We start from the raw sequence: 12720 nt of genomic DNA, 5'->3' as shown, positions 1-12720 counted from the left end.
TCTATCATCTATCATCTATCAAAAAATAAATATAATATTTCCATTTAAGCTATTTAACCTGTTAAACAGTATTTATTCACTTGCCCAGACTACCTTAGAGAATATTTCAGAAAAATATTTTTTACTGCTTTATGTTTAAATAACTTTTGCTGAAAACAGCCATTGTCAAAACTTTTTCTTTTAACTTGATTCATTTCACATTAAACATGTTAAGTTCTCATCGCGGGGATTTTATGTTAAACCACCAGTGAGAGTTGTGTAGGATGAAGGGTTGCTAAATATACAAGCAAAATGTGACATTAAAAAGGGTATAAACCTTCCACATCAGTACATGGGAAATTTCAGCTAATATACAGATGTAAATACCATGCAAACATCTCTGGCAGTCATGTCAGGATAGTAGTGACAAAATTAGATTCACACAGACAATTATGGTCAGATGAAGGTCTGTAAACAGATAATATTGTTTCATTAAAATCTTCACATAAAAAAGGCTATCTCAGAAAACATAATTCTAGCTTTAGTTTCTATTTCCAGAATGATCTGCAAAGCAGACAGCTACTAGTTAAAAATTGTTTCCTTTCACTTTGCATATATGTGTCATATTGTACATTCATGACACATCAAGTACCGTACAAGCGTGTTTCCAAAAGACTGAATTATAATCTCATCTTCAGTAAATGTCTTCTTTTTATAGGGCTCATCATCGACTAGGGCTCTGTTTGCTGTGGCTTCTTCTCCAGTCACCAGTCAAAGTTTACTTCAAAGTCATAACTGATGCTTGCAAATTGTCTGCAGTTTTTAAGGTAAACTCTAATACAGTTCTCACTGAAGTGAAAACAAGCGTCTTTGTTAAATATACTGCTGGAACAAAACACATTGTTGTTAACAGTTTCCTGATGATGCAAGTACTATTTATTTTGTAGAACAAAAAATTTACTTCTTGTTCAGAAAACCTTTCATTGTATTCTTTCTTATTTCTTTAACATTCATGTAGTGTCTGTATAAACAATCATTAGAAATTTCAAAGTGTACCTGTGGGACAGCAGATTGCTGAAATAAGGTGCACTCTTCTCTTCAGGTGATAGTCCATCATTTATCAAATAAAATACATTGAAGTTTTGCTGCTGAGGTGGTTGGGAAACAATTCTTGACTTCTCCAAAACATATGTATAAACCTTGGCTAAAATTAAAATAAGAAATAAATAAAGGAGTAGAACTATCATGGAAACATGAGTCACAAAGTAGAAACCCTAGATAGAAATATAATATTATCTCTTTAAATATAATTGACAATATCTTTTAAACATGTGGATCAAATAACATAAACCATTATTAATTAATTTACCCTCAGATATCTTACCTGCTTATTACTGCATACACAATATACTATAGCTTTGGAAGTTACAGAATATGTGGTGTGGATTTTTTTAAAAGAGCTTTATCTCCCTCTTGTGGTCAGTGTTCATATTGTATTTATTTTCTGAAGAATTTAATTCAATGGCAAGCAATGAAAAAAAAGATTCAGACAAAGACTCATCCAAGCAACAAATAATGACCTCACTGAACAAGAAAAACGTTGTTAAAGATTTGCAATTTGCAACGCTATTCTTTGTGCATTGCTTGTTTGAAATTATGTGAATTGCTTTATGTGAGTATAAAATGTACTTAATATTGTACGTCTAATTTATTTTTTATTTATAGAGGTAGTTATTTCTTCATTTGTCTCTGAAATCATTTCTTAATTCTTAGTTTCTTGCTATGTACTTTGGCCAACTCTCTTCTTTGGCTTAAATGTCAATTTCCTACAGCAATCAATAGTGTTTTGAGGAGATGTTTCTTTAATATGGTCAGGTTGTGTAGATCAAATAAATCAGCACTATATCATGTCTTTTTTTTACATTCTTCAAAAAAGTATTTTGAAACAAAGACATAGGTATACAGTATATGTCTCTGCTTTCCACATACTTTTTAAAAGACTCTCAGATACTTGATTTAAAGTAAACAAATGTTTACATTTTAAATAAAGTGGAATTATTGTATTAAAAATACTCAACCTTATTAAAAACAAACCCTGATCAATATTAAAGTGTAAACAAGTAATATCAATTAACTGTCCACTGAAGACATACTAAAAGAATAAGCAATATGAAAATATAACAGCTTTAATAGCATATTAATAAGATATGCTACATCCAAAAACTTGAAACAAATGTGGATAAGCTTACCCCCAACTAAAGTTTTTTTCTTTTCACAGTACTGCAATGAAAGATACTTCATAAAACGACTGGAACTCTCATTAAGTTTTGTCTTAGCATGACCAAAGCTTTCAAGGATGCAGTTTACCTGGTATGACAAAAGAAAGAAGACAAGCATTGCATTTAAATATATAACCTATGGTTCAAGAACTTTGTAAACATTTAACTTTAATGTTTTAAATATAGTGGAATTATGAATGACGTTTCTAAGATTTATGCACTCCGTTATAGATAGATATACAGTACAGTATATCTATCTATATATCAGTATATAAATATTATTCATAGTACGATGCTTATGACTTTTAAATTACATAATGGTGTACTCACTACCCCTGATTCTTTACTTATGCTGCAAAATTTTGTTCAAGAAAAATTTAAGCTAAGCTGAAAATAAAGAAATAAAGTGTTGTTAGTGTTTTATACATTTTTCTGTCCAAATGTTATGTCAGGTTAGATGGACAGTAACATTACTGTATGGTAAAGCTAGTTGTAGACCTAATAATAGATTAATGTATTATTTATAAAGTAATTATGGCTGTTGAAAGCAAGGAAATATAATCTAATGCCAAGCAAAAGGTTGGATATACCAGTAAATTGCAGTAACCTAAATCCAACACCAGGGAACATAAGTGTACAATTGAAGATCGGCAACACAACTGAGCAGCAGAGGTGTGTGTGAGTGGGTGGATGGGCGTTATGTGCCAGCTCATATAATAATGCATTTCTCATCAAAAAAAGTCTCATCATTGGGGTCTCACAACAATAGATAATCCCTTGCATTAGAAAAGTTATCCAAAGAAGTCACATTGAGGTCACAAGCTGGAATAAATAAATAATAGTAAAATGTTTATACACTATAAATAATTACAAATAATATAAGGATTACAAATATTCCTAGTAGGGGTAAAATTCAATACATATTGTAGATTAAGTATTTATTAACTATTACTTTCTGTTTATATTATCTATATTATTATCTATATTATTATTATTATTATTATTATTATTATTATTATTATTATTATTATTTAACTAAATTATTATTTTTCTAAGAATGATTTATCTTCTGACCTAATTCACCATGAAGCTCCGCAGATGTCTATAGAGTTGTGCAAGAACTTTGTATATACTGGAATTGTGTCATACTTTGTGTCTTAAATTATTGAGATTAATTGAAATCTAAGTAGAAACCGTAGCTTCTTTTTGCTTAGAGAAATCAGAGTTCAATAACTGAACGGGTAGAGAACATTTATTATAGTTTATGTATTATGTATTGTTTGATAACAAGTAGGGTAACAATAATTTCTAAGTTACTGCAACGGTAATTGAAGTGTATCAAAATGCATGTTATAGGATTGTTGTATGTATTTTATGTATATATACAGTATCTGTCAGTATCTGACATTGAGTAACAGTATTGAGTAACAGTAAGAGAAGATGCGGTTATAGACTCACATGCTTTATCTTGGATCCCAGTGAGCAGAACTTAGTACTGGATCGTGAAACTAGATGTTTCACTAAGTGTTTACAAGCTTCACTCTTCCCAGAACCACTTTCTCCACTGTGGAAACAAGCAGATTTCATTTTTAGGTTGCCTGAACTGGTATACACAACACCCTACCATTGGAAGTAAAAACATCTAATATAGTGCTACTGTAATTGTCTAGTTCCTAGGCCAAACGTTCCAGTTAGACAACCAGTCTGTAGAACAACATCTTTTGCTCTCTCTGCAATTTAGTTATCATGAATGAGCCAATTACAATATATAGCTGGTAGCCAAGTCTTGTATTGACTCCTGTCTTATATGCAAAGTCTAATTGACTTGGCCATTGATTAGGTCATCGTCATTAGCCAGGCTGTTGACAAACAAATGCACCACCCTGGTGTACAAAGTTTGTAATTTGTAGTTTTTGCTGACATTAACAATAACCTTCTTTCACAAATGAAAGTGTTCAGTTTGATTTATTAAAAATATTCACTTTAAACAGATGTGTATTCCTAATTTGCAATTCGACAATATAGGACCTAATTGCAAGGGGTGACTTAATTTGTAAAGCACTATAATTTAGTAAATGTAATACCAAGGTGATTTACTGAATTCATGGCTGTGAGGAAAACTCTAGAATGTCTATCTTTCCCTTTAGTGACTATAGAAACATTATCTGTATGTGCTTTGGCAGGATAATGGAATCCATGCAAAACAGGATAAAAAAAGGCCTTTTGGAATTTAACAGAGATGATAAAGACAATGCTTTCTATGTTTTTGAAGGGGGTTATCAAGAAAACAATATTGCTTCTTGCAAAGGAAGTTCTTCTGCAAAAAAATGATACGCTACATAAGATTTGCATAATCTCCGTTATCGCAAACTATTTATTATTATTGATTTTTTAAAGACAGCTGGTATTTATAGGTTTTACACATATATCCACATTGTATTTGTTATCATTAAATACACATTTTATGTTTAGATTAATTTCTCATGAATAAACTCTACAACACATATATAGATATTAACTGAATAAGGAAATACAGTAGCCCAGTCCCTGATTGTTTACCATAACCCTTTAATTACTATATAAATTTAATGTTTGTAATTAAAACTCGAAGCCATAAAATCACCTTACTGCTGCCACTAGTGTCTGTCAAGAAGATGTAGTACAGCCCCTGTGGAGCAGACTGCTTGTGAAGACAGATGAGTAAATAAACTGAAATCAATTGAAAATTTGCCATTTAAAAGACCCTTAGGGGAAAAGGTGATTCTTTTGGCTATTAATCAAGTGGTAAGAAGGCTGGGATTGTACCTGAGGATAAAGCACTGAGGTCGTTGCTCTTGCAACATTGTGTGATATGCTCTTTCAGCTGAGGAAAAGATGTGAGGTGGGAGAGAGGAGCACAATCTCCCATTGGAGCTCACATAAAGCTGGCTAACCTGCAACACAAAATTACCTTTAGTTGATTACAATGTGTAAAGAACTGCATATTATACCCATGCTGAGAAAACAGCTCATTCTTTCAATTCCTACCCTTTTATGTGTATCAGGAACAAAGGATTAAGGTATTGAACCCCTGAGTCAGTCTTTTCAGAAACAAGAAAGTGGTGCAAGCTGAATCATTAACATAATGGAAAACAAAATCAGCAGTGTACAATTATATGCTAGTATTTTACTGATATTTGTCCTATCACAGAAAGCGAAAACCCTTTTCCATTGTGTGTCATACCAGCACAAGCTTTACAATATGTAATGTATAAAGATACCCATTTATGTAGCTCAATCAATCTCTATTGAATACCTTTCTTAATGGTGAAGTAGCAATATACCTAACTGGGATTTGAACCCAATAAAAACTCTGATCAAGAATCCATAATCCAGGTCACTCCTGCACACTACCATCAAGCTGTGTGCGCTGTTTAAAACCCATACCAGCATGGAGAGGCTGTCCCTCCATGGTGGTACACAGTTGTCATTTATGATCATTGCACGTTTATGCTTTGTATGCAGCATTAATATGATTAATTAAGAATGATTCCATCTATTTTCTAAACTGCTTCATCCTGTACAGGGTTGCTGGGGGACCCAGACTCAAGGCAAGGTACTGTATACCCAGGATGGAACTCCAGCCCATCACAATGTGTGATACAGTATCTTCATTTCACCTTTGTTTTTTGTTGTCTGGTTTTGGACCTGAAGTTAGTATTAGACCTAACAATAGCCAGAATTCCAAATGGAGATTACAGAAAGTTTCAAGCTAAAACCAACCAATATAACAAACACTTCTAATTCATCAATTTAAAACACAACCTAAAACATAAAAAAGCATAATTTACACATAATTTACAATTCTACTGCTAAACCATTAAGCTAAGAACATTATGAAAGTTATCAGTTTTGTTCTACAACAATTCAGATGTAACCCTTATTTAACTACCTAGTTATTTTATGTAATCCACCACTAAATCCTAGTATTTACTACATCTATTACAAGGTAATAATATTGAAGGAGAATTGGTCTTAAAATATATTATTTTTATGTGATAATTTTAGACTTCCTTGAGTTCCTCAGTCTTTGACATGTTGACGTTCTTTTGCTTATGTTGGTGAGAGTGGTTGTATCTGTATAATGACAGGTAGAGCACAGTTTCCAAATTAAATAGCAATCAAATATGATATTCCTGCTTTAGATCACCTACACCAAGCCTACTCTGGGCCCTAATGCCCCGGTGACTTCCTTTTAGTAAGTTCTGGCATTTTTGCAGTGTCATTACAATTAGCAAAGCTGCATTATGTGCTTTTTTTACAAAGCTTTGCATGTGTTAAGTGACAAGTACACATTTCTGATCATACACGTCCTATCTTATTTTCTTATTCTGTTGTGTTTCAAAAAGTAATGGAGAGTATGCTAAAGCATGCTCTTCCAGAATTCCTCTCTTGTATTTGGAGGTCATTACTGTGCACCAATCTGGAAAACACAGAGAGGGAGACATGATCAGAATTTCTGCTTAGACACCTGTACTCTGTTCCACTTCAATACCTCAGGTGATGTCCCCATAGATTTTTTTTTTATGTCATCCACAGTTAGACAATGCAGTGAAGCAGAAGGTGGGAATAAATTTCTGCCTAATGACATATAATCCTGAAAGGCTACATGACAATTCTTGCTATCTTAGCTGGCATGAACAACACAGCAGGTAGGTGCCATCTGAAGCAACCAGCTTTCACACAGAAAGTATACAGTTGTGAATGCATGGTTCACACTTGACCGATAGCATAAGGTTACATCAACAGGCTTTGGGACTGAGATGGTCTGACAGCAGAAGAAAACCACAGATGATGTGACATATGTCTCCTGTGCTGTTTATCACTGTTCTCCTTTACAGACACAGTCAGATTATGTTAAAATCAAATGATGCTTGAAATTCATGAGGTAGATGTTGAAAGAACAGGTCATTTCAGCTCTGATTCTGCTTTTTTGTGGCATTAATATACTTTTGTACAGTATCATAATTAGAAAATAATAAAAAAAATACTATAACATGACTAGTTTTGATTTCACTGTTTTTAAAACTATTATGTATTTTATTTTAAATATAAAGGAGTGACTCAAAATTAACAATTGTTTATAATTTACAATCGCAATGATTTTCTATATTCACTATATTCAAGATAATTAAATCATATGGTTGTATATGAAAAATTAAAAAAAAGATCATAGTTACTTTTTTACATATATTTTGCTACAAGATAGCTAACCAATTGTAGGCACTTCAGTTTTACTGCATCTCTGTCTGTGTGTCAGTTATAGGAACATATGAGAGGCTGCAAAGGAAAGGTCCAGATTGGTCCATCTAGCAAATTTGGTTGCATGTTGATAATTGATCTGAGGATTGAAGTCAGGATATGTAATTCAACAACATTTTCTGGGCCACACGTTTAAGAACTCCACACCCCTCTGTGCCTTATCTTCTCAGTTTCAGATACTGAAGCAGGAACCTTCATAGTTATATCTGTTTAAGACTAAAAAGGATCAGGACTCTTAGACTGTTAGTACAGGACATTTCTTTATACCCAGGAATGTATCTCGCTGCTCTTCACTGAACTCACTCCAGAGCAGGAATGCATTTTTTTTTATTAGGCGACCAAAGATGTACATAATATTTGAAATAAGGCTTTAGTGAATTGCACAATTTTAACATCATATTTGTTGATTTAAATTCTTAGCTATTAACTATTTATTCTAGCATTCTATGTGTATTTTTATTGCTTCCTCAAATTGCCTAGAAGATGTAAAAGATGTATCAACATTAACAGACTTTTGTTGCCCAGTATTGAATTCTACTGAATTATACCTCTTTTTAGTTTTCTTATGCAGTTCCAATAGTGTTTGCAAATGTTTCTGTTTTGGTATCATCTGCAAATGGAACTAGTTTACTAATTAAACCAATATGTAGATGGCTGATATAAATCCGGAATAGTTCCTAATACAGATTCCTGTGGTACTCCACTTATTACATCATCTACTTTCTGTATCTATCAAGACAGAAATATATTGGCAGTAAAATAACACAGATTTCATACATTTGTTTGTTCACTTCCTTTACAGCTGTGTGCCTTTCTATATTGAAACCTATTTCTGGAATGTTTCCAGAGACATTTTTGTCTTAACCTTACCTTTTGGCACGAACATTAAATAAACAGCAGTCTTCATGTCATTGCACAATCCAAAATGTAAAATAAGATTCAAGTCAAGGGACCACCATGACTAACCTTTAGCTATAACCTTTGTTTTTTTTCCAGGAAATCCCTTGGAATTCTCAGAATGTTTAGAGTTACTATTCGGCTGGTATATAGAAGGAAATAGCTCCATCCATTAAGCCTTCTAGAACTGAGTAGCACGTACAGTAACAGTGCAAAGTTAATGATATTTCACAGCATTCATTAATGTAATACTAAAGGTACTGGTACCTGAAGAATAACCAAGAAACCCATTATACTGCATAATCCCTACTGAATATAACATCTGGCACAAGGAATATTTTTTTTAATTATTTTCGTCTCTTTTTCTAAACATATTAATGTGCTCTTCTGGAAAAAAGGGTCTGTTTATGGTTCAGTTGGTCAAAGAATTCTCAATAATTCAACAGAATACATATTTGGTAGAAAATATTATCCAACCATATTGTAAATGTCTATCTTTTTCTTTTAGTTTTACAAAGTTTGCATGTTGAGTTTCATCAAGAAGTATTAATTTTGTTAAGCCAATCTTATCTTAATTTGGGTGTCTCTCAGTATAGATTTTACATGTTCTTTCCATGTTCCATGTTATTTCAGTGGTTGCCATAGTTTTCTACCACCTTCTTAAAATATTCTTGTTTGGTTTGGTGGTCTGTTTTCATTTGTTAATCTGTCTCTTTTTCTGTGACCCTATAATGGACTTTCACCCTCCACTGGGGTTCGGGGGTTTTGCATTTGTGGTCTATCAGTTCCATCTTGTACTTTAAGCTTCTGAGATAATGTATTATACACTGTATGTCTAAGCACTGAGGTAACGCACTGCCTTCAATATCCAAATCTATATTAACTGTGCTTTTGTCAAATAGATACAACTGTTTTTTGGTGACATGTATTAATAAAATACATGTACTACTTATCACTTAAGTAATATTGGATAACAACATGTGACTTAACAAGTACATCTTACAACTTCTATTATAATAGGCAAAGGTCACTTACCATTGTTGAATAAATCGGAAGCTCCTTATTCGGGTTAACCAGTAAAAGAATATTTCCAATATATGTCTGAAAAGAAAAAAGGATGCAATGTAGTTATGAAACAGACTAGTTATTCAGCATCCTACAGTATGTACGGTATATTCTACTTTGGAATTAATAGAGACATGAACTGTTTACCTGAAGAACAAACACAGAATGGAAAAATAAATTACTCCTAACTCAAGTAACATAAAGTACATAGCACTGACCTCTACTAAGCCTTTCATCAGTACACAAAAGGATAAAAAACAAAAAAACAAAATAGATAATTGAATTCTTCATGATTTTGTGACAAAATATTAAAGTGCTTGTGGCTAGACATCTTTTAATCACTATTGAAAATGAAAACTTTTCTTATGTATCTAGTCTATGCCAATGTAAATAATGAATTACAAAACATTTAAATTAAGTATAAAGAAAAAATAGTTGCAACATTATGAAACATAATGTATCTTGAAATGCAAAGCTGAGCCCGAAAACAGTTCACAACATTTTATATACACTTATCATTTTTGTGACATTCTAACACACGTCCTTAGTCCTGTGTTGCAAACTTTGTTTTGGACTTTTTTAAACGCTAAACTGCTGAATTTTAGTAATTTTATATGAAGAACAAAGTTAATGCCTGATAATTAGATTTTCCTTTTTATCAGGATTAAACACAAACAGGCCCACTATATAAAAGAAGTCCATTTTTTCTCAGTCTCCATATGCGTACTCATTCTTGCTCAACAGTTATCTATGTACATTTTACTTTAAACACTAATTTGTGTGCACAATGACCCCCCTGACCCCAGCTATCCTGCCATTAGATCTGTTGTATGGTTTCGGTACCCTCAAGCTTTTAAAAGGTTTATTTCCTTCACAATAAATTAGGTGTCCCCAAGACTACTTGTCAAAAACTCCTTCTCAAGTAATCTTCTTCTGGCAATCTGAGGTCCACTTTAATGATAATGAAAGAATGGGAGGCTTTGGATGTATCCATTTCACTTCCTTCACAACAAAGATCCTAAAGAAACATAAAGTGCAGTAGCTTGCCATCTGCAATCCACGTTACTTCTTCAAGGTGGAATGAAGCAGCTATTACACCAGTCCAAAACACTACAACAGGACCACATGGGCAACCCAAAGGACTGAGGGTGAGAGTACAAGAGTTTGTATACAGTATATGCTGGGTTCTCTCTTTTGACCTCAGGTAATATTAAAGCAAACGATACTAGAGAAAATAAAATCCAAATAAAATTGTTTGGCATGCAAATAACAATGGGAAATCACACTAATCAGTTACTTTAAAAACTATAAATTATGTTTGTAATTAACTTAACTTTATATTGTATGGACTTGTGGAAACCAAATTGAAAGGAAAATGATGTCATTATATTCATGAAGAATATGCACAGTGCAATCTCTTTTATCACAGCATTATGAATTAAGTGTTTGTCTATTATGTGTGTCAGCTGCTTAACTATCAGTTGTAATTCATTTTGATTAATTATTCTTCAAAAGTGCTGAAATGTGTTACACCATACAGTATACTGTATAATAGTAATTCCAGCACTCAAACAATGGGACTCAGAAAAGATCTGAAATGCTAGAATGTTTGGAATAAATGCTAATCCTATGTTTGAAAATTGAAACAAGTGCTGTATTTATATATTTTGATTTGAATTCAATATAATATTTTATACAGTGTATTTTTGTCATGCACCTGCAGTTCAAAACAGTGGTATGTGTTGTATAAAGTAATAAGAAGATAAAGCATACCACACTGTAGCTCTATAGCCTGATGTGTGGATTGCCATGGATGTACAGTAGTCATCCAAGCTGTATTAACAAATCCTGGCCATTGGAAGTGTATTTGCACAAATTCAATGCATTATCTTTAAATGTTTTGCCGTTTTTAGTGATTTTTAACAATACTTCCATACAGAATTCTCCAAGTTTTGAAGTTTTCGGATAGATTTACAAACACTGCTTTTTCAAGTTAAATTTGTGTATCAGCCCTCAAGGCAACAACTGATCTGATGAACTGAATGAAAACAGTCAAGCATACTATTACATAAAATTCTTTAATGTATTATCTAGATACAGTAAATAACATATTAACGTATCTAAAGAACAGAAAGCAATAGCAGGGCTGATAACATGTAAAAAGAGTCAGATTAGTTAAATACAACAGCCAGCTGGGATAGAAAACTAGGAAGTCCTGGTGCAACAATCAATTAAAGCTTCTAAAACTGTATGAAAACTCTATATTGACTTCTATATTGAAATACTTTCTCATTGGACAGTGGACAGAGAAGAAAGTAACATTTCTGCATAAATGTTTAATTTGAAAAATAAAGAGGCCTGTCATGAATAATGAAGTATGCTTGGGGAAAATGATGCCTGTCTTAGGTCCCTACTGTACATGTTTGTCCTTCACTTACTTCAAGCAATTACTTCATTGTACTCCTCTGCGCATGTTTCAGTGAGAGGCCGAACTATATTTAGTTTTCATACACCACGAGCTGGAACATTTTCTTTGGCTGCTTTTTAATCTGTGCTACAGACTTTTCTAAGTCACAAGCTTTATGCCAAAGTGGGAAGTGGTGTGGAATTAATTTTTTAAGGCAGCACAGGCTGCACCACAAAATCAATTTTTCAGTTATTTTAAGAAACCAATTGTACTATTATTCTGCAAGCACCAGAATGCTGAATTGCCCTGCTATTTATACACCACTGTGTGCTACAAACTGGAACCTTCTGAAAAATGTAATAGAGGTCTATGCATTCTCACTGCAGACAATGTGAACAAAAGACTGAAAAAACAAAAATAAGTTGAAATTATTTTTTAAAGAGCTCCTGCAAAAATAGTGTAAGATTGGACCATATCTTCCTAAACAACTTTAACTCCCATTTTATAGAGTATTAAATAGCATAATTAAATAACAAGGCATAAAGTAAATAACATACAACTGTGCAGAAATGCAGAACTAAGCAATATGCTGCACCTCAAAATGCTGATCAAAGCGATTAGGATGCTTCTTCCATTAGTTATACATCACACACAACAGGCTACATTATGTTTAGGCCTACAAAGTGTATTACCTAGCATGCAAATTTAAAAAGTCTTCAAATAATCAAAATCTAAATTGGACTAATATACATCATTCCTCATTAGTGAAACATAATTTGTCAACCTGTGTCA

General features: G+C 32.8%; 1 protein-coding gene across 3 annotated transcripts in view; it reads right to left on the bottom strand.

Annotated features, from left to right (window-relative positions):
• myo16 (myosin XVI) overlaps nt 1-12720 on the bottom strand; it is a 154578-nt gene that overhangs the window by 80813 nt on the left and 61045 nt on the right. For all 3 annotated transcript variants that reach the window (XM_015364436.2, XM_015364435.2, XM_006639256.3), the window contains exons 12-16: nt 9492-9557; nt 5064-5191; nt 3717-3822; nt 2229-2346; nt 1036-1183 (exon numbers count right to left, since the gene is read on the bottom strand). In XM_015364436.2, coding sequence (XP_015219922.2) covers nt 1036-1183; nt 2229-2346; nt 3717-3822; nt 5064-5191; nt 9492-9557 — 566 coding nt within the window. The remainder of the gene's footprint in view (nt 1-1035; nt 1184-2228; nt 2347-3716; nt 3823-5063; nt 5192-9491; nt 9558-12720) is intronic.

The sequence above is a fragment of the Lepisosteus oculatus genome, chromosome 15 (genome assembly GCF_040954835.1).
Source record: "Lepisosteus oculatus isolate fLepOcu1 chromosome 15, fLepOcu1.hap2, whole genome shotgun sequence".
NCBI lineage: Eukaryota > Metazoa > Chordata > Actinopteri > Semionotiformes > Lepisosteidae > Lepisosteus > Lepisosteus oculatus.
This window is presented reverse-complemented; position numbering and strand designations above follow the sequence as displayed.